At 45.0% G+C, this 23,058-nt stretch overlaps 1 protein-coding gene across 7 annotated transcripts in view; it reads right to left on the bottom strand.

Annotated features, from left to right (window-relative positions):
- Positions 1 to 23,058, bottom strand: part of MARK2 (microtubule affinity regulating kinase 2) — a 106,936-nt gene that overhangs the window by 67,854 nt on the left and 16,024 nt on the right. The window contains exon 1 of one of the 7 annotated variants that reach the window (XM_039547454.1): positions 6,439 to 6,549. The exons of the other annotated variants lie outside the window; for them this stretch is intronic. Within the exon in view, the coding sequence (XP_039403388.1) occupies positions 6,439 to 6,474 (36 nt within the window). The 5' untranslated portion in view covers positions 6,475 to 6,549. Of the gene's footprint in view, positions 1 to 6,438; positions 6,550 to 23,058 lie in introns of those variants that run through there. 7 annotated transcript variants of the gene reach the window in all.

Genomic DNA, 23,058 nt, shown 5'->3' with positions numbered 1-23,058 from the left:
AATGACACTAATAAAAAGTAAAATTAATGAAATGGCCAGTGGATTCTATGAGATTAAGTGCAGTGTGACCATATGACCTGCACCCAAACTCCCTCCCAGAGCTTGCACCCCACACTTCTGCACCCCAATCCCCTGCTTCAGCCCACATCCCCCCACACACACACTCTGAACCCCTCGGCCCCAGCCCAGAGCCTGCACCCCCTCCCACACTCCAACACCCTGCCCCAGACCAGGGGAAGTGAGTGAAGGTGGAGGACAGCGAGGGAGGGAGGGGGGAACGGAGTGAGCGGGGGCAGGGCAGATCCTGGGTTGATTTTAAACGCAAGAAGAGATCTTGTGCGTAAAAAGGTTGGAGACCACTGCTCTGGCATATAGTCTCTAGATGGTCCATGGTTCCTGCTCTAGAATTAGCAACATGAGACAGGCACCTGCCCATGATCCAGCTGCAGGGTACAGAATGCTCCTCAGAGGAGAGTTTACCTGAAGGAGCAACAGATTAAGTGGAGACAGTCTGGAATCTTTGTTGACTCTCACTACTCAGCTCCTCTCCTGCTGGAGCTTTGGCTGTGTTTGTCTTCCATGGTGTGGTAAAGCGAAAAATCCCCATTTATGCAACACCCAATTCCCAACCTTTTCTGCTTATTTAACCTTCCCTCCCACTCGGTTCAAACGGGAAATGAAGGCTTTGAAGATGACTGCATTATAGCATTTCCATGATACTGACAAACTCTCACCCAATAGTGTCTGTAATGAATTGACAAGACAAGACTTAACATGTGACTCCTAGAACTACTAATTTTTATATGACCAGCCTGGAGATATTTTATTCACCCCCTATCATAGGCTATGTAAAGAACACCATCCTTGGAACTACCTATGCCCCTTACTTGTAAAATTCAGCTCTTATTTCATCCAGAAAACTCCAAGCACTTTACAAAGAAAAGTATGAATGATGGCCCTCAGTCTACAGACAGGGAAATGGAGATATAAAGGAGAAAGGAATCCCACGTGTCTTCCCTGTCCACTGTACTGAGCCAGCTCTGCATTCATTCATAGGGTGACCAGATAGCAAATGTGAAAAATCAGGACAGGGGGTGGGGAATAGGATCCCATATAAAAAAAAGCCCCAAATATCGGAACTGTCCCTATAAAATCAGGACATCTGGTCACCCTACTCATTCACCTAAACACATGGTTAAATGCTACAGAAAATGCAGAGCTACACTGTGCAGTGCCCAGCACAACAGACTCTGGTTGGTCCCTAGGCACTATAATAAACATGGTTACTAATAGCTAGCTACCATGTGCTATTAATTGGAAGAGATACTCCCCCAGCTGATCAATCCATGATATATAGGGAGTATGGTTTAGTGGTCAACACACCACAGTAATGGAAATCTGGACCCCTGGGTTCCACCCTCAGCTCTGCCACCAATTTGCTGCAATACTTTGGGACTTCTCTCTGTGCCTATAAAACTGCGAGGGAGGTCAGTGAAGTTGCCATGCTGGAGCATAGGGAGCACTGTAAATTGCTTGGTCAAGGGCATTACAGATGTGTCGAGTACTACTTATGGAGTGCTGTTCAGTATACATGGTACTTTATGGACACAGGTCTCTGCCCCTCATTAATAAGAGATGCTATTTGGAAGCCATGCTAAGGCCAGAAGTATTTGGGCATAGGCACATGCTGATTAGTTAGAGCCACAGTGATAACTAGAACTGTGTTCATTGGTACTCTGGGGCTAGCCCAGTTCCTTTGTTAACCTGAGGAGATACCAGTCGTAGTCAACAACTAACTGGTGAGGAGGCCGGGGAATGGAGGACAACTGTGTATGCACCACTCCGTTGGCGGCAGACTGCGTGCCAGCAATATGGGAACAGGCAGCTTGCCAAGCCTGCAGCTCTCACTCTTGGATATTCACAAACAGAGGCGGCAGAGGCACGGCAGCGAGAGAGAAATGTCAGCGTCACTTCTCAGACAAGTCTACCTGAACACGGAGTCCCCAGTAGGCTGTGTGGGCAGCACGTACGAATCAGACATACCCTTGGTTCAAGATACTCTCTCCTCCACAGGCTAGAGAGAGGCAAAGTATATCCTACTCTTAATGTGTAGGCTCAGTTTGTGCCAATAGCATTTCTCTTCTTGATGGCAGCTTGCAACGTACCCAACGTGGTGTCCCCTGGAAATAAAACTTCCCACTTCTGCTTATGTATATAGCACCTGCTTTCCTGGAGAAAGGAAATTTTATGGCCTTATGAGGTGTGAACTCAGTATAACCCTTCTCTCATCACCATCCAAAATTGCTTTGCTGCACACGCTACTGCTGCACACATATTAAGACCCGTTATCCAAGGAGTGTGCAGTCTTTTACACACTTTAATTAAGCTTCTCAGCACTCTGGAAAGCCCAGAGCTTAGTAACCATATTGCCAATGGGTAAGCTAAGACAGAGACGTGAAGCGACTCATTCAACCTTACTCAGCAAGGCAATGGAAGAGCTAGGGTTGGACTCTGGTCGCCTGAGCACAAGAGTCCCAGAGTTGAGGCTAGAACCCAGGCATCCTGACTCTCAGTTCCACCATTTTCTAAGCTCTAGATCCTCCCTTCACAGAGCTGGGGACAGAACTCAGGCATCCTGACTCCCAGCTTCTCTGCTTCAACCATTAAGCTGCACAGTCTTCTGCTTGTCCTTAATGTGAAGTTAAGCAGAAGAGAAGAATGAGGAGGGGATTTGATAGCTGCTTTCAACTACCTGAAAGGGGGTTCCAAAGAGGATGGATCTAGACTGTTCTCAGTGGTACCAGATGACAGAACAAGGAGTAATGGTCTCAAGTTGCAGTGGGGGAGGTTTAGGTTGGATATTAGGAAAAACTTTTTCCACTAGGAGGGTGGTGAAGCACTGGAATGGGTTAACTAGGGAGGTGATGGAATCTCCTTCCTTAGAGGTTTTTAAGGTCAGGCTTAAAGACCTGGCTGGGATAATTTAGTTGGGAATTGGTCCAGCTTTAAGCAGGGTGTTGGACTAGATGACCTCCTGAGATCCCTTCCAACCCTGATATTCTATAATTCTATGTTTGATGCAAGAACAAATCCATTTAAAAAACCAATGAAATAACTGAAGTAAAAATGCAGAGCCAGCATTGCTCTCCCTAGATCGCGGCTCCTTGCAGTTTCCCTGAAAGGAATTCTGCATGAGTGTCTTTGGTGCACTGCAGACCAGACACCTAGAACAGTTTTTTAAGCATTATGCTTGCCCTTAATGTGAAGTCAAGCAGAGGGCCAGAAGAAAGACTGGTGGGATCGCAGCACACAGATAACTATGAAGTGGGATAAGACGTGCCAGGAAGGGAATTGGGACTTTTTAAAAAACAACCTGAAATCTCAGTTCAAGCTCAGAGAAAAGGCATTCCACCTTGTAGCACAGTGTAGCACTCCTAGCCATGCAACCAGAACAACTGTACCTGCCTCTCCTGCTGCCCTAATCATCAACCATTTGGGGAAGTGTCTTGTGTTTTCCCATGCTCCAGTCACCTGTTAGCTGAGGCATGCACCTGCTCACAGAAAACCAGTGCTGCAGCATAAGCAGTGCTAGAAAGAATGTGGGGCCCAGGAGGAGAAAGGGGAGCACAGAGCCGATTGAAGACTGCTCCAACCATACTGAAGAGTCCATGATCCCCTCCACACTTTCTCTTGGTGCATTTTCCACATATAACCCCTCACCCCCTACTTGGTTCCCCACAGAAGCCATCAATGGATCTTCCAGCCTCATCACTTCAGCTACACTCTGCAACACTCCTACTAAGATAGCTTAACTGCCAGCTGATTGCTGTATCTCAAACTCCAACACCAACCGCATGGCTGGAAGATAACAGCGCTCACATGAACCCACGCAGGCACACTGTACTCAACTTGTTTACAGGCAAAAGGATTAAAAACCTGAGGCGGGGGGGAAGAGTGTTGGGAGGAGGGGAGACAAAGGAAAGCCAAATCCCACCACACAAGCCATTGGGAGCTTTAGCAAGGAAATACCAAGAGGGCCCCCTACCAAGAGACCTTTCCAAAGCATAAAGCAGATACCTATCACTGGCACTTACTAGTATGCCAGATGCTGCTTAAGACCAAGTGACCTTGGAGTTATTGCTAAGTTTTCACAGCTCCTTGTGCTAACAAAGCAAGGTTACTGGGAAGCAAAACATTCTTCAGCGATAACTTGAGTAAAAAAAGCAGCACTGGCCAAGCGTCAAAGGAAACAAAGCAGATATTTGTGCTGGCTAAAGTGATAAAGCCTGAGCTCCCTCAACTCCCATGGAAGGCAGAGGGAACTGCTGGGGCTCAGCACCTCTGCAGACCTAGGGCAGCATGCGTACCGAATCCCAGGAACTGCTTCCAATCACTATGGGGCATGGAGGCTGCTACTACAATGCCAAAGGGGCCCCTCAGCAGTTAGAGCTTGATATTTAGACTGAAAGCTCTCCAGAACAGAGACTCTCTCCCCTTACGTGTCTGGATGGCACCTGGTACAACAAGGCTCAATCTTAGTACTAGGGTAGCACCTGCAAGCCCCAACTGAGATCAGGGTCCCATTATGAGGTGCACTTTATTAATATTATGGTAGCACCTAAAAGCTCCAAGTACTTTGAATGCAGACACCTTAATGGGTACAGGTCTGTCACATCTTACACACATTTAACATGCACAATTTCAGCTTTACGTGGTCGGCAAAAAACAATACAAAAAAGAGAAATAATTTTAATACTGTACCTGTAGTGCGGGCGATTCCGCCCGCCATTACACTCAATGTAATTTTGACTATACGCGATTTTCGCTTTACGTGCTGACTGTGGAACGTAACCCCAGCGTAAGATGCGACAGACCTGTATCTGCAATCAATTGAGGTCCTCAGGGAAGTATGGTGCTACACAATAATTGGGGCCTCTAACCTCAGTTGACGCTTCTAGGGACTATTGTAGAAGTATTACTACTAATGTGCACACCATAATGGGGGCCCTGATCTCAGTTTGGCCTCTAGTACCACCAAAATAAATATAAGGAACAAACATAAAAAAAGCAGTGTTGTTGTAGCTGTGCTGGTCCCAGAATACGGGAGAAAAGGCACACACCTCTCTCTGCAACATGTTCACTGAGTCTCCTTTCAGAAGCAACATGGCCTAACAGATTGAGTTGGGGCCATACATTCAATTTCTAATCCCCACTCTGACACAGACTGACTGCCAGAATGAGAGTAGAGTCACTTCGCACATCTCGCTTTTCCTGTCTACATAGAGGGGATATCCCCTACACCACAGGGATGTTTGAGGCTCAATTCATGCAGCCTTGCAAAATCCTACTTGCCCCTGCGAGAATTATTTTTGCCTTAGCAAATGAAGCTGTTTATTGTCACCCTCATAATACAGTGCCAGAGATGAGATTTGGGGTTAGACTGGGGAGTTCTAAAAGCCTGAGTTGAAGGCACAGGGGCAAATGCCAAGGATTCTTAGAGTAGCAGCCTGGTAACCAACCACACAAAACAGCAGGCCCATAACACCTTGTCAAACGGCTACAAGTATGAACAGCACCAGGAGGTTTAATTTCCACTCAATGAGACGAGCTGGTGCCATCCTGCAGAATGAGGGTACAAGGCGATATAGAGGGCCAAACCAGCCTTCCTAGGATCCTACCTTTTGACTCTAGTGAGTTTCAAACATAACATGCCGAGCATTAAGCCGTCTCCCAGGTTTTGCACTACTGCAAGTGGGAAAAGATTGAGTGTGTGGATTATTCACCATCACCGAAATAACAAGGGGCCACAGTCAGTTCTGCTGGTCAGACTATGCCATATACATCATCAGTAAAAACAGCTGGAGATATAAAAAGCGCCATTACTGGTGAGACTGCATATGCTCCTTGCTCAAAGACTCCCATTTGGCACCCTAATTCCAATTCCACTGAAGCTTTTCCCCTGGCAGCTCCTATTATTATATCCTGATTTGCAGATTTCTTGGCTTCTAAGAACAAAGGGAGAGAATGAGGGTGTGCTGTTTGCACTGGGCTAATTAGAGGCTTTAATGTCATTCTGGTCAATAAGATCCCAGAGCAAAGGGGGGTGGCAGGGAGATGGAGTTGGAATGAACAAAGACAACTGAAAAATGCTTATGCCAGGAAAGAAATAACTGGTTTAAAGAAACTCAGTGTCCCATCAGGGGTTCTAAGAATAATTCTGACACACCCAGCCTACTTGAAAGCTAGGGTGTTAGTTACAGTCTTGTCACTGAGAAATCCCAGATTATTTCAGAGACAAAAAGGCAACACACCTTGCTGCTCCTATCACTTCTCAGGAGGAGCTAGAATAGGTGTGACAGCTGAGGCCTGCAAACACCCAGCTAGATCCAAAAAAGCACAACCCTGAGATGGCAATTAACTACAGTCCCATGTACTCACTAGCCCATTAATCTTCTTCCATATCGAGGCAGTCATCAGGAGCTGTTAGACAGGCTAGCTCCCGATTCTCATGGCTGGTAACTCCGGTTTGTCCCAACTCCATACAAGAACTGAAAGGTACTTCCCTGTGCTGAGGCACCGCCCCTTTCTCCCCACCATGGTATGGAGGGGAGGCAGGTTTTAAAAAAAAAATAAAAAAAAAAAAAAAAAAAGAACTTCCTGCAGCTGGGCAGTGCAGAGCAAAAGCAGCTGCACCGAGAGAAACCTGGAAGCTGTAAAAATTAAACACACAGGGGAAAAAACACACCCCATGATGGTGCTCTCTCCCCACCAGAAGAGGGCTGGCATCCTTCCAGGAACTTAAGATACTACTACCTCCACAAAAATTATCAAGGAGGCGCTGTGTTCAGGGCTGGGGCAGAACAGGAGGAAAGGGGAGACTTAGATCACAGGAGTGGGACTCAAAGATAGGTTGAGGAAGCACTGCAACTTAAGTGGTGCGAGCAAGTATCCCATGGTATCCTTGAGCAGCTAATGACCTAGCTTTCTAGAAGTGAAGAGCAATAAAGAGGGTGGACGTTCAGCACTTCTCTGAAAAATCAGGCTGCTCTAAAGCATCTTAAATTGAACACCCAAAATCACTAGTCACTTTGGCAAAATGTCAGCCAACAGATTCTGATGGTTGAAAACCAAACAAGGTCACAGTTGGAATGGTCACAACTGGCAGCGTTCCCAGTGTTGTATACCGCAGTTTCAGTCCCAGACAACTTAATCTCTAGTTCTCTATTTCTTTGGGTCCCCTTGGTTAACACCAGCCTCCCCCATCTCCCTTTTAGTTCACATGATCTTATGTCTTATCTTCAGCAACTGCCATCAGCATAATTTCTTCCCATTTCCCCTCCCTCTCAGCTGAGAGTTGTGCCTATGCCTAAATCACTTTCCCCACTTCTGCCTCTAGTTCTAACCTTCAAAGGATTTTGAGGGAGACAGTATCTGGGAGACATCACAGAAAGAAGCTTTTACAATATCAGTCCCCAACCTAGAACAGTCATTTTAAGACTTCAAAAGCAGTTCTGGTCTTTGTTTTCAGACACAGGGAATTTCAAGAGAAGTGGCAATGGTTTCATTACAGGCTCCTCCAACCCATCCACAAAGACTGAGTGAGTGGCTCCCAAATACTTGTCCTTGCACATTCTTATTTGGGGCAGGCATTACCCAGAAAGGATGCATCTGCGTGTGCAGAGTTTGCTTTCTCTCCCCAGCCACGCCCCTTTACTGAGCCAAAGGCAGTAATCTGAACAGAGATTATCTCGTCTGGTTCTAGACAGTGTTCCCCAGAGATCTGCCGAAGCAGCTGGTCACAAAACTAAAATCCTGCTCGTTTGGCCTCCTGGTTTAATTCCACAAGCTGCTGTTAAAAGCTAAACATTTGCGAGTGGCTCCAAATCCACCCTCCCTGAAGGCCGTGATGCTAGCGTTCTATACAGGATGCTACAACTTCTCTGCAGTGAGGCACTAGGCTCAAAATCAACACTGAATCATGGTGCTTCACTGAGTCTGCTTGATTTTTGGAAAGCAGTAAACTATCCCCCCACCCACACCCCCATCCACAGAGTCTTGGGCTGGGCCTATACAGCTCCCTTACACATGCTAGGACAAGATAGTCTAGATAGGTCTTTTCCATTCCCAGAGAGTGTCATCGGACATCTGAGGTGGTTGCTGGGAAGAATGCTACTTACCATTCTATGGTAGTCTCCTTTATACACACCCTACAGCCCATTAATACTCAAAGAAACTTGCCAACCCCTTTGACTGCTATGTCCTGTCTCATAACACTATGTTATAAAGTGACTTTCACCAGAAAATCTCAGATCACGTTTAGTCACTAAGCAAACGTCACCCACACCCCAAGAAGTAGGAATAAGCTCCATTTATAACATAAATTGATTCATTAACGCGTTAAGTGGCTTGTTCCTGTGGTTGATGGAAGGATGGTGCAGTGGTTAGCAACTTGAGTCCCAGGTTCAATTCAATGCGGCACCACAGATTTCCTGGGGGCCAGCAGCAGGCATGTCACTTAGTTTCTCTGTGCCTCAGTTCCCCATTTGTACAATGGGGATAATAGCACTGCCATTCACACAAAGGTTGTGAAGATAAATACACGGTAATAGGGGCACATAAGTAACCAAGATAGAGTGAAAGATACATGACCCCAGTGGCAGGATGAGGAATAGAACCCAGGAATCCTGATTCATTAATTGCCTGCTCCAACTACAAGGTTCCAGCTATATGGCAACCCCCTTGGAACATGCCTCGGTCTCAGCCATGAGATCTGACCAGCTGCTTGGTGAGTCAAAGAAGTCGCAGCACATTTCAGATGAAAACCCTCTTGGAGACTGTGTGCATGCCCAGAGCCATACAGACTTCGGTTTATTGGCTGATCTTCAAAGCTACCATGTAATCTGAGACTGAACTTTGTGTTCTCCTACCCTCTTCATCTCCTTTACAAAAACATGCTGAGGACACTTTTGCAGAGGGCTTAGCCTTCCTATTCTATTTCTGCCTCTCAGCAGGGAATGGCAATTTTAAAAGGTGTTCAGAAGGGCTGAACATTGACACCTTTATAACAATGTCACATCCCCCTACAATGGGATTCTGAATCAACTGTTCCTCCCCGCTCCTGGAGCTTGGGAACAGGAATAGGGAGGTAAAGTACATTCAGTATTTTAAAAATAGGAGGTTTTAAATTGAATCGTCACAGGAAACATTGGGTTTGTGCCACTCTTTTTAAAGAAGGCCTAGATGGTTTTGTCCCTCTTTATTTATTTATTTTAAGCCTGTAAAATTTGTATCTTAGTTGTAGTAGTGCCAAGATGCCCCAGCCAAGACTGGGGGTCCTCCCCATCATGCCAGGCACTGCACAGACCCCCAAATGAGAATGCCCCCATCATGCTGGGCACTGCCCAGACATATAGCTAGAGACAGATCCTGCCCCCAAGAGCTTACCATCTAAACATAGGAAGGATTATTTTTCCCCATTTGACAGATGGGGAAACTGAGGTGCAGAGTGAGCCGACTTGCTCAAGATCACACCAGGAGTCTGTAGCAGAGCAAGGAATTAAACCCAGATCTCAAGTGCTATTAATTATTAATATCTGTGTGGCAGTAGTGCCTAGGAGCCTCACTGATGGACCAGGACTCCATTGGGCTAGGCCAGGGGTCCCCAACACGGTGCCCGCGGGTGCCATGGCGCCCGCAGGGGCATCTAAATGCGCCCACATCCTGGCTGGCGGTCGAGCATCTGCCGAAATTGTGCGGCATTTCGGTGGATGCTTGGCCGCCGCCACAGTCCTTCGTCTGGCGCCGGCCAGACAAAAAGGCTGGGGACCACTGGGCTAGACCTTGCACAGGCCATCCTTCTGGAAGTATCAAGGCTGATGTTTTCAATTTAAAGACTCAGTGGGTGGAAGGGGCTGTGTCACGCATCTGGGGAGCTCTCAGCCTTTTAAGGGCTAAAGAGTAGAACGATGGTCCTGTGGTTAGGGCACTAGCCTAGCACTTGGGAGGTCCGGGGTTGAAGTCCCTGGTCTGTCATAGACTCCACATGTGACCATCAGCAAGTTAGTTAGTTTTATATTTGTATATTTATATAGTCTGTGTCCCTTCTTATTCTATTTCTATATAACAGGGATAACAGTGCACTGCTCTACCTTACTGGGGTGGCTATGAGGATAAATACAGTAAAGATGGTGACATGCTTGGCTCCTACAGTTTACAATCGAAGCAAGAGGCATGGAATTCTTGTATCTTTTCTACCAAGTGTTTTAATAAATCACTCACAAAAAACCCCCAACACAAACACGGGTTCTAAAAATGAAGGAAATGATTTTTCTTTCTCAACGGTAGTAGGGTTGATGCTTCCTCCGGATTACAGCCTCATAATATGTTGAGTTCTCTAGCCAGCCACGGAGTCTTTTAGGCCAGAGATTTCGATATCAAAAGCAAATGGAAATTAGACCTTTCAGGCTATTTTTGTAAATCATGAAGCAACAAATAAAGGACATAAATCCAATTCCTTCACCCAGCCCTCCTTCTAGGTTATCTTTCCAATTGATTTCTGTGTCAGCTCTTAACCCGGCCCTCTTTAGGGGTCTGTCTTCACTGCACTTAGCCCAGATGAGAGACCCTAGGTCACAGCCTAGCATGGGTACAAGCAGCCACGCTGCAGCACCATACCTGAGCTACTCTGTGCTACTGGCGCTTCATTTCCCTGTGTGTTGCCAGGACTTCTGGGGGCACATCCCATGGTTCTCTATGCTGCGGTAAGATGAGCTGCTCTGATTCTTTCCCAGTGAATCAACAGAGAATCTGTCTGTCCTGGGCAGACATGGGGACCTGTGGGAAGGCATGGAAGAACTATGTGAATTTGCAGGTTACCAGCCCAATTGAAAGCAGAACCTGGGCTCTATCCCATAATCACAGCCATGAGCAGCCCAGGCTGAAAGCTCCACTGGGGTGCTTGTCTAAACTGAAGCAAGAGGCATGACTGTGGATGGCAGGGGGCTTGGGGCAATTACAGCGAAGATAAACCCAAGGAGAAGATCACAAAGCACTTTACAAATGTTGGTTAATTAAATCTCAACATCCTGGGAAGTGGCTAAATAGGATAAGCATATTTAAAACAAGTAAACCAGCAGCACTGGGAGGTTTGGTGAGTAACCACTTGTTCACATTCCCATCCACACAGCAATTTAGCCCAGCTCAAGTAGCTACAAGATTACAAACCCGGATGCCCCTCCCCCAAAAGTCACACAGCAAACGTTTAACTCTGTACCGCTGCAGATGAAGATGGTGAAGAAAGGAAGGAACTGACTAAGCACTCAATAACGTGGGAAGTTTCAACCTACTTGCCTGAGGTGGTAAATGAGATCAAGCATAAAACGTGAGCAGACCAGCCAAACAGGTACTTTCAAAACACAGGCAATCAGAACAAATCTCAGCTGACTGGGGAAACAAAAACCTTTCTGGAAACAGATGGAACCTGGCAACATTACGTTCAGTTCCTTGGGAGAATCAATTGAGAGGGCATCTGGATTTCTGAACAACTCTTCCTCCCCTCGGCAGACACACTATGGAGGTGGTTTCCGGAAACTCATAATGATAGTTTTGGTTTCACAACTTGTGATTGAGTAACCAAACTGTCAACATGTTCAAAAGAAGAGTTTTATAAAATCCCAGTATACTAGTGCATCTGTTTGAGGGTCTCATTGAATTATACAAGGGAACGGCTCAGTCATTAGATCTTAGGCCTAGTCTACACTACACAGTTAGGTCGACATAAGGCAGCTTATGCTAACCTAATTATGTCAGTGTAAACACTACAGCCTTGTTCTGCCAGTGCCCTACTACACCGCCATAACTCCACCTCCATGAGAGGCGTAGCATTTAGGTTGGTGTAGTTAGGGTGATGCAATGTCTATGTAGAATCAGCTGTTGGCTGCTTTGTCCCCACTCCCAGCCAGGCTGCTGCCCAGAGACTCCCTGCTCAGGAAGGCAAGAAGCCCGGGCAGTTGCTTCACCCCCTGCTCCCAGCTGGGAGTGGGGAGTCAAGAGCCCAGGGGGGCAGCCGAGTGCCTTGGCTCTCAGTACGCCTCTCCAGTCAGTGAGAGCGCTCCTGGTGAGGACACACACCACTGACAGAAGGAGAGTAGTCTGGACATCAGCCACTGCAGTGGCTGTAACTCAACCTAATATAGGTCGACTTAGAGCTGTAGTGCAGACATGCCCATAGATACTTATCTGGCACTCATCACGGTAGTAGCTGAGAGCCTCAAAATCTTTAATGCATTTATCATCCTTAAACCCCTGTGAGGCAAGGCAGTGCTATAATCCCCATTTTACAGATGGGAAACTAAGGCACAGAGAGACTATGCAATGTTGCCCAAGGTTACACAGGACGTCTGGGCTGGGAGCACTCTACCTCTCGTTTTCCCTTGGCGCAATGGTCTGCTGCAATACAGCCTCTCTTCAAGACATGGAAGGAGGGAGACACAGCTCAAAATGATTTTGGGCAGCACATCTGGTGACTAGATCAGAAGTGACAGATGGACTTTGGTGCCTCAGTTTACACCCCACCCCCAAGTAATCCTTTCCCCTTAACTCCCCACAAACTAATATTCCTAAATGAAGTCTAAGTGACTGGGAAGGGACTACCAAGCAATAGTAGTATCAATAACAACAGTCACTGGGAAAACTTCTGTGGTCCAGTGTATAGGACATTGGCCTGACAGTCAGGATTCTATTCCCAGCTCAGCCACTGACCTGCTTGTGTTACATCGGACAAGTCACTTCCATTACTAACCTTCTATACGAGATGCTGTTATTGTTCTTACACCACTGGCTCTTCTATAGCACTCTTCATCCATAAAGTGCAAAGCACTTTTCAAAGGAGGTCAGTATCAACCCCATTGTACAGAGGGGAAAACTGAGGCGGGGGGGCTTTCCCAAGGTCACCCAGCAGGCCAGCGGCAGAGCCAGGAGTTGAACCTGGTCTCCTGAGCCCCAGTCCAGTACTCTATCCACTAGACCACACTGCCCCTACTATGAAGGAGTTCTCTCTACGGTCTACACACAAATTTTACTAGGATAATTGTTGGTTACAGATGTAACTATATTGGTAAAAAAAAAAATTAAGTTATACCAGTACAAGCCCTAGTACAGATGCAGATCAGTATAGCTTATTCCCTCCTTGATGAGAATAGCTATAGCAGCATAACCACCTTTACACTGGAATATCTGCACTCACAGCAGGGGAGTTGTTAAGCGATGCAACTTGTGTTTGAGACAAGGGCTAAATGCAGTAACTCCGTAACCTCAGCGTTGCCATTTCCTTCACCCTTTTATTTTGGGGGGGGGGGGGTTGTCTCAACCATTTCTGGCTTTATACTAGGAACACTCTCTTCCCTAGTCTCTATAGTCTAGTGCTTATTTAAGGATTTTTAAAGTTATTCCTCCACAGTTATCCAGAATTCCCTATGGGATGCTGGCCTCAGGATGAATTCCTTTAAAAAAGATTTATCCTCAGAGTGTTTGTAACTGTGCCCTTGGTAGCCCCTACACTCGCTGACCTCCAGACTAAATGAAGGCCAAAATAATAAGATGGACACATCCTTCCTCCCCTTAAAAAAAATAACAAAAAACAAACAAAAAAACCCACACACAATACTCAAGAGAAAGCCTGAGGAGCAAAGTGAGGTTTCCACATGATCATTCCAGTGTGGGCCAAGGAGCTTATCAAGTCTCACATTCAGCAGTTGCCTCAGTGGAAGACTGGAAACCCTTCTTTCCCCTCCCCCCTCCACATTTCCATAAGACACCTGGCCAACTAAGCAGTATTACAGGGAGTTGGGGAGAGGAGGACAGATTCCTGCCTCTCCCAAAAGGACAGAGTGCAAACCCTTTTAAACACACTTGTATGTAAATTAAGAGCCTTTTGACTGTAGTGCCCTGGGCCTCCCTTCAACCCTCCCTGTCTGGGCAAGCTGCGTAATCCTTTTGTAAATACTCTTTCAATTTGCTTTTGACCCTACAATTCTTTCAGGCATCTGCCTTTTTGTTGTTCTTGGTCAATCAATTCCATCACAATGTCCCGCTGTCCTAACAAACAATTGATTCCATCCAGTACAGCAGCTAAAAGCAGTTTGCTCTCCATTTAGATGAGCGCTGGGCTGGTTGTTTCCATTGGGAAATCTGGACTGGGGGGACCCAAAACATTAATTGCTTAAATGCTGGAGGTACATTCCACTGCAATTTCAATTTCTACAGTGTTTGCTTCCTCCTCTAAACATTCCACATTGTTGCTGCATGCTGTTCCACCATCACTCACTCTAGAAGTGGCTGCATTGTATGGGGTTAATGGGGAGGAATTGTGAAGTGACATATTACACAGATAAATATACGCACACCCTTTATTTCACCTGGTTGTGGTGAAGTTTAGTCAATATTAGCAAAATCCCTTTTAATCCAAGTATCTCCAGTAGTATTACCAGCACGGGATAAAGACTGGACCAGAGGCCTAAAATACCTGTGTTTTAATCCCAACTGTGACACAGGCTCCATCAGTGCAGTAGGCAAATCATACCACCTCTAAGCCTCAGTTTCCCCATCTGTAAAACAGGGTGTCTACCTACTACATTATAAAAAGCAGGAGGACATTTGAAAAGCTAAGTGCATGGCGTAGGGCTGACCCATTGGAAATATTCTAAGATATTTGACAAAGTTTACTGCCACATGTGTATGCTTTTGATGGAAAATTTTGATTTTTTGAAGTGCTACCGCGATGCCTCCTGGGAGTCATAGTTCAGGTGCCTCATGTCCCCATTCTCCTCTATGGGCCAGGCTCCCTTGCTGGGCTACATCTCCATGGTGCCCCACAGCCAATGACTGCCATGATGCACCACCTCCTCTCACCAAAAAGGGAAAGTAATGCATCATGAGAGATCTAGTCCAACCAGGGAGCCTGATCTACAGAGGAGCATGAGGAATCCAAACTATAACTTCTACAAAGCAACATGATGGCATTGCAGAATCAAAAAATGGTTTTTATTTCTTGCCAAAATTTCGGCGAGAACAAAATTTTCTAACCATCCCTGATATGGAGTATTATGCCCTGGATTTGTTTCAGCCTCCATGATTTTCCTGCAAGCACCATATGTTTGCTCCAATTACATCAGACACAAAAATCAGGTATCCTTCCATCTGCACTAAGCAGTAATAAATCCTCGTTCTCTTCAGCAGATCCTCTGTCCCCAGGTGCTTTGAGAGCAAATGATTTGTTCTAATCTTGCAACTGTAATTCTCAAAACAGACAATTCTGGGAATGAGACTAGTTTCTTTACAAGGCTTTTTGGATTTTGAGAATATAGCTCCAACCGATGGAGGTTTTCAGCAGCTCATTTTCCATGAGACAAGAGACAGTGAGGACTGATTTTGATATTCTGCCTTTTCTCCCCAGAGCACTCAACAACTTTAAGAAATTGATGACAAGGTACATACACAGGAGGCACTTCACCAAGGTGCATGAAAGATGTTGTTCAAAGAGCAAAGATTGTCACTCACTGTGTGTGTCTGTAAAGTGGCTAGCATTGGGCCTGTATCTTTCTTGGGGCACCCAGGTGCTACTGTCATATAAATAAATAATAAAGCTGTCAATTAAATGCAGCCACCTCTGGTGCTGCAGCTGTTTACAGCAATGCTACCAAACATTTAGGACTGGAAAGGAGGATAACCACACCATTGCAAGGGGAAATCTATCTATGGGTTTTTATACTGCTGCCATTTACCATAGTATGAGAGCACCTTCCGTGAATTTAAGGTGATAAATTATAATTATCCAAATAAAACATTTGTCAGGTCACTGGGACTATGTGCTCCTCCTTTGGGAGAAAGCCACGAGATTCCAAGAGTCATACAGTGTGCCTATTTGAACGCTAGCCACGTGGAACACACTCATAGAAACATCTTGAATTAAAATCAAGTTGACATTGGGTCAGCAAAAAAAAAAAAATCACAAACTTGAGGGCACAAGTGCTCCAGACCTCACATTTTTCAAGTGTCACATGAAGAACATCAATAAGTTACCACAACATGGAGACCTAAGCAACTAAGAAATATACAGGTTGGGATTTCCTTTTTTAAATATAAGCCATGCAGAGTTGAAACTATACAAACACTGTTTTTGTACTAGGCTAACTGCACAGAAAGCTGCTAAATATTATCTGGACAAAATTACAAGCAAAGGGGGGTATTCCATAATTTAAATATCTACAAGAACAGAGGAATCTATTCAGAGCCTAAATGGTTTATTTAAAAAAATGCCTAATGAAGCTTTAACATCTAGTATTTGACACTTCATCATTAAGGGATTGGTTTTACAGCTTGTATTCAGTTGGATATTGGCAGAATGCCTTATCTGCTGTAGTTCACAAGCATTTTTTTCAACGTTTCAAAAACAGGAGTGGGTTTAAAAAACATGTTTAACAGTATTTCTTATTTTTTAAGGATTATTCAAAGAGGTTAAAAAAAAAAAGGCTTTTATGCCAAAAAACTACTGTGGTAACAAGGCAAAGGCATAGCTTGCCATATGGTTTAAACTACACGGGACTGAACTTAATTTAGAATTTAATTGCTTTCTGCAATAAATGAAATATGAATTATTGGGACACTAGTTCACTGAAGCATGTGTCCAAAACAGTCTTACCTCAATCTACTTGTCAAACACCGAGTCAGACCGAAACAAAGGGCTGTCACCTAATCAATTAGCATCCATCCCTCTCCAAGGGCAAGATCAGAGTAATTAACGCAAAGATTTTCCTCCCAAGAAATTCATGCAGTACAGTACTAAGTGCTAAACCACCAAAGGCAACCCATTAAAGATGCTGTTTTCATTAGCAAGAATAGCACAGCAACCTGCATTCTACAGATAATACAGCAAAATGAGCTAGTCTTTCCCAAGAACTACCTTGCCTTAGAGAAACAGCTGAATTTAGCAGCTGGTTCCTTCGCTGGCGTCTCAAGGGGCATCTTAGAAATTAGAAAATCCACTTCAAAGATGAAGAAAATAAAACATCTGAAGAAATAATGCTCAAGGAATGGCTGATTGCCAAGTTCTCAAATCAGCCCAAGACCTGCTTCTGTCAGAGGCTGATTTCTAAAGGTCTAGCCATGCTGCAAAGCAACTAAGCCAGGGGCTCCTGTATCAACTGACCCCCTAATCATGCTCTATAACTGGACTAAAGCCTAAGGGAGGGATGAAACCCTGTCTTCACTGTGAAATTCAACTGTCAGAACCAAGTTCCATGATTCAATTATTATTACAGAAGTGCCCAGAAGCCTCTAGCAGGACCATATTGTGCTAGGAGCAGTACAAACATGTAGCTAAGCTCTAAGACAAAGGGTACATCTACACTGCCCACGTTACAGCATGGCCGCAGCAGCGCTGTGACATGGGCAGTGTAGTCACACTTTATCGCCGTGGGAGAGCTCTCCCGGCGGAAAAAAAACCCCACCCGAACAAGCAGTGGTAGCTTTATCTCCTGGCAATAAAGCACTATCTACACTGGCACTTTTCAGAGCTAAAACTTTTGTGGTAGTGTAGACACAGCTAAGGACTATTTCAGTGTAAGGGCTTGTCTAAACGATGCAGCTTTTAGTGACAAGGCTGTGTCGACAAAGCCTTGTCGCTAAAAGTCAGCATGTGAAAACGCTCTTTGTGGGTACTTTGCCGGCACTTTTGCTGACAAAATACTTCCAGCCCCACAAGCAGGAGAGCGTTCCTGCTGACAAATCCACGTTCACACTGTCACTTGCGTCAGCAAAACTTTTGTCTTTCGCGGGGAGGCTTTTTAAAATACCCATGGAAGACAAAAGTTTTGTCGACAACTTCACAGTGTAGACAAGCCCTAAGTGTACTTTAGTGTGGACTGGCCCCAGAATATTCTAGAAAGCCCAAGCGCTTACTTGTGCTGGTAGGCAAGAAACCCAAAATCAGCACAGTAAAAACAGAGCTAAAGGCAGGAAATGAGGTCGTATAACTAAGTCACTCAGGGGTGTGAAAAAGCTACACCCCTAAGTGACACACAGTTAAACCAACCTAACCCCCCATTTAGACAGTGCTAGATATACAAGAGAATACTGCTGTTAACTTAAGTACCGCCTCTTGATGAGGTGGATTACCTATGCCCATGGGAGAACCCCTCCCATCAGCATGGGTAGCATCTTCACTGAAGTGCTGCAGTGGCCTTGCTGTAAACAAGCCCTAAAACTGCAAGGACATTATCCTTTAAGCAGTATGTACAATACAATATGTAATTTGAAGCGGAAGCTAAGAAACGTCCTCTTTCAACATAGTATTTCTTCTTCCACACACGGAAGCTTGACAAATCCAGTATTTAGACCATAAGAAAATGTTTAAAAATAAATGATACAGAGCACTGAAAATTCAGTTAATAGTCATCGGGGGTACCATACAGAGTATAGGGGGATGTTAGTATTTTGACATTGGATAGCGCATAACACATACAGTCTGCAGTATCCCCAATGGGGGGGGGGGGTTTTAAGGTGGATGAATCAAGGTACAGTCAGCAAGCAGTGAGGGTACATCGCTCATACAGGGATTACAGGTAAGCAAAGGTATAAATAAGTGGGCCGAGTAATGAGGATATGATGACCCTCATATGGTGGAGTTCAGTTCGGTTCGGTGGGTTCAGGGAATAAGGTCCGACAGAGGAAGTCTTCAGGTCTCTTCCTCATTGTGGGTGCGCGAAGTCACGCTGCCTCACTCTCAGTATTGGCGGTGGCCGGTGATGTGCTCTGTATAAATGTCCCGGGACCACCGGATAGTGTCCGAGACCATTAGACGTCGCATGAGCCGTGCGTAGCGATGGCCTACCCCGCAGGTCCTCAGTACGTGCTCGTTACAGGGGTCCCAGGCACCCAGGGCCCCGACGATCAGAGCGTCGGTGTATACCTCATAGCCCTTTGTCCGCAGGGTGTCGTCCCCAAATGCCTTTTCCTTCAACTTTCTGAAAGCAGCCTATACAGACTTTTTTTTACCCAGATCTGATACTACACTATATAAGGACTCTACTATACTAGTAAAGGTCACCTCAACTAAAAATTGGATTACAAGGAAGATGTCACACACTCTTACATTCACATTTTCCGTGTAGCAGATAACGCACTGAAACACCTCATCTCTTCTCCATTTTAGGGTTTTGTCATCACTAGTAAAAGGGGTTTGTCCTTAACTCGTGTAGCTAATACAAAGTAAAATACATGTGAAGACAAGACAGTTCGTAGTTTTAACATGAGTGAGCAGGTTAGGGTAAAGATATGGGGGACCCTAGGTTTACCCCAACCTGCTCACTCATGTTAAAAAGCACAAACTGTCTTGACGTCACTAGAATTTTACCCCATGTTAGACAATATAAGTTAAGGACAAATCTTTTGGAGGAGGAGGGGCCTGACGAAGATGTACCCTAGAGGGGAACTTAGTTTAAGTTAGACATAGAATTTACATTTTTATTTTTAAAAAGTGTTCAAAAAATAGTTCTACTCTTAAAGCAATTACGTTAACACAGGTGCCTTCCCACCAGCATCACAAACCCAATCACAGCATCCTCATACTGTACCAGAGCCAGAAAGTGAAAACTGGCAGTAAGAAGTGAAAATGACTCATCTGTTTTAATTGTCCAACCTATGTTAAGTGCAAAAAGTAAACAGCACGGATGGTAAAAAAAAAAAAAGTAAATTAGCTTAACGGTAAAATAATTTTTTTTTAAATTAAAGTAGAGCAGGGGAGAATTTTGTAAACATCAATTTTGATTAAAAATAGGTCACTCAAAGTGTGTGTTCAGAACTGTTAAAGTTTCTGTCACAAACTAGAACTCTGATCCTACAACAGGGTGACCTGATGTCCCGATTTTGGGGTATTTTTCTTATATAGACTCCTATTACCCCCCACCCCGTCCTGATTTTTCACACTTGCTGTCTGGTCACCCTATCCTACAATCAGATCCATGGGCCCATAGGCACCCCCTGCAGGACTGGGGCCACTGATTTGGTTTTCATTCCATTCCAGTAGTAGTCTGCGCTAATTCCTGCTTGTTTTAGCTCTGTCAACTGTTGAGTTCAATGAACATTGCAGAATCCTAAGAAACATAAGCTAGATGGAGCATGTTCAGCTGCTAGTGAACAAAGAATACCCTCCCAAAAACTCTCTGGTCTAATTAGGCACCGTCTACACCCGGGATTCTCAAACTGGGGGTCGGGACCCCGCAGGAGGTCACGAGGTTATTACATGGGGGTCACGAGCTGTCAGCCTCCACCCCAAACCCTGCTTTGTCTCCAGCATTTGTAATGGTGTTAAATATCTTAAAAAGTGTTTTTAATTTATAAGGGGGGGGGTCATCGAACTCAGAGGCTCCTATGTGAAAGGGGTCACCAGTACAAAAGTTTGAGAACTACTTGTCTACACAGTGTTTGTATCCCTCTAGGGTGAGATTTTTTACCCCAATCTAATTACACCAGTACAAGCCCTAGTGTGGATGCAGTTACAGCTTACTCCCAGCATGGGAATAGCTACACCAAAATAAAGGCATCTCATACTGGTATAACGACATCCATATTGCAGGGAAGGGGTTGTTGTATTGATGTAACTATCCCAGTGTCGTTAAGGTAGTACAACTTGTATACAGACAAGCCCTTAGTAAGCATAGCTCCAAGCCCACTTCACAAAAGCCACAAGCCAAAGCACCAGACTTTTTGTGAACCTGAACTCCAGTAGGCGTTTATCATTCAGAGCAGAGTCAAATGCAAGCACTGAGTTTTTAAAGCGAACAAAAATGGGCAGCTTCCAAAGGAGGCCTCTGGAATCCAGATAACCACGTCATGTGTGACCAAGCACAGAGCAGACAGAAGTCAGGGTACTGGATTTGTCATGCAGAAAAACCAGCCAGAGGGCTAACAGACATTTCTAACTTGGGCCCCAGTCGCCATTTATCTCAAGTACACAGAGTGCCAGGGAGAGGTTTCCTGCACCATGGACATTTTCAGCATTAGGTGGTGATAAGAAAAGTCTCTCATGATTCCTAGTTTATAGTGTACTTACAGGAACTGGGGCAGGGGTGCATGTGTCAATTCCTTTTACTGCTTCCTGATTAAAAGAATATTTGACATTTCTATAGCACCTTTTATCTGAGAATTTCAAGTGCTTTACAAACATTAACCAATTCTCAACTGCACCAAGAGGAAGCCAAGGATCAGTCCCACTTTAAGGACAGAGAATGGAGAGAGGGGTGAAGCCACTTCCAAGGTCAGACAGCAAGATGGAAATAGAACCTAGGAGTCCTGGCTCCACCCCTTCTTCCAACCTTGGGAAAACACTCATTTTCCAAGACGATTTAGGAACAGTCTGCAAAATAGCAAACATTCAAAAGGACCAGCCCAGAATATTGCTGACAGAGCAGCATCTAGGACTCTGCATCATTAGTGGCACCTAGAAACCACAACCAAAATCAGGGGCATCCTCTCCCAACTTTGCCAGGCACCGTATGTACAGAGAGACAGAGACAGAGACAGAGACAGAGACAGAGACTCTACCCCGAAGAGATTACAATCCAAATAGACAATGGACAAAAGTAACAGAGGCACCCTGCAAGTCAATAGCTGAGCTGGATAAAGAACCCAAGCTCTGCTGACTCTCAGTCCAGTATCCTATATATTATTAATAAATAATAATATCTGATTCTTATACAGCATTGTTCATCAGCAGATCTCAATGAGCTTCATAAAGGAAGCAAGTATCACTATTCCCACTTTACAGATGGAAAAACATGGCAGAGGTGCCCAGTGTCATCCAGAGGGCTAATGGCAGAGCTAGGAACAGAACCCTGGTCTCCTGAGTCCCAATCTAGTGCTCTATCTACTAGGTCACACTGCCTTCCAAGTTGAGTACCTGAAGCTTCAGCCCTAGTTAGGATCTCTGCCTCTTGCTCTTCATACAGTGATTAAAACAAGGGACTAGGAGCAAGTTTCTATTCCCATCTTGGTCAATGATTTGCCCATAGTTACAGTGCAAGTCATTTGCTCTGTGCCCCCATTTGTGAAGTAGGACTAATACTGATCTACCACACGTGAGAAAGTTGAGACTATTAACGCTTGGAAAGTGTTTGACTATGTCCACCTTGCATGTCTAAGCATCATGCTTGAAGTGCACGCAGCCCACCCCCCAGATCTTTACTTCATTGCTTGTGCACTGGCAATGAAGTCAGCACAGCACAGCTCCGAGAATGAGCTCTGTAAGCAAACTAAGAATGAACACAAAACATTACTTGTACATGGATCCAACAAAATTAATTGGTATGATTGTCTCTCATGCTCCCCCCTTCATTTCCCAGCAACAGTGGTAGATTGTTTAAGACAACAGATATTTAGAATCCAGAGGACTCCCCGCAACACACTGTAACAGTATTTAAGCTCAGATGAACAGTAGCTGTGAAATACTCAGGTGCTGCTATTATGAATGGATTGGATTGCAGAGCAAAAATAGTTTTTAAAACTGCTGTTTAACAACCTAAGGGCAGGTCTACACTACAGCTGCAGTAACTCGACCTAAGGTACATTGACTGCTGGAGTTGCATAGCGTCGGTCAGCTTACCGTGGTAGTGTAGATATAGTCAGTATTCCCTAGCACAGGTGTGAACATTCATCTATGATTAGTATTGTGGTAGGGCCTAAGAGTCCCAGTTATGGACCAGGACCCACTGTGCTAGGCCCTGTGCAAACACAGGAGAGAGATGGTTCCTGCCCCAAACAGCTTACAATCTCTATTGGCCAGCAGGACACAGAAATATGAATCCTCGACATACCAGCCAAGAGAAGAATCAGAAAAGTTAATATTTGTATCAAAGCAGAATCTAGCAGTCCCAATCTAGATCAAGACTCCAAAGTGATAGGTGCTGTATGTACAGACAGTATGGGGGAGGGGCTAAGCTTATAGCTAAATCAACAAGACAAAAGAATTACTATTCACACTTTACAGATGGGGAATGGAGATACCCA

Source organism: Mauremys reevesii, linkage group 7 (assembly GCF_016161935.1).
Source record: "Mauremys reevesii isolate NIE-2019 linkage group 7, ASM1616193v1, whole genome shotgun sequence".
Taxonomy (NCBI): Eukaryota; Metazoa; Chordata; order Testudines; family Geoemydidae; genus Mauremys; species Mauremys reevesii.
Note: the sequence above shows the minus strand (reverse complement) of the source record. Positions and strands in the feature narration are given on the sequence as shown.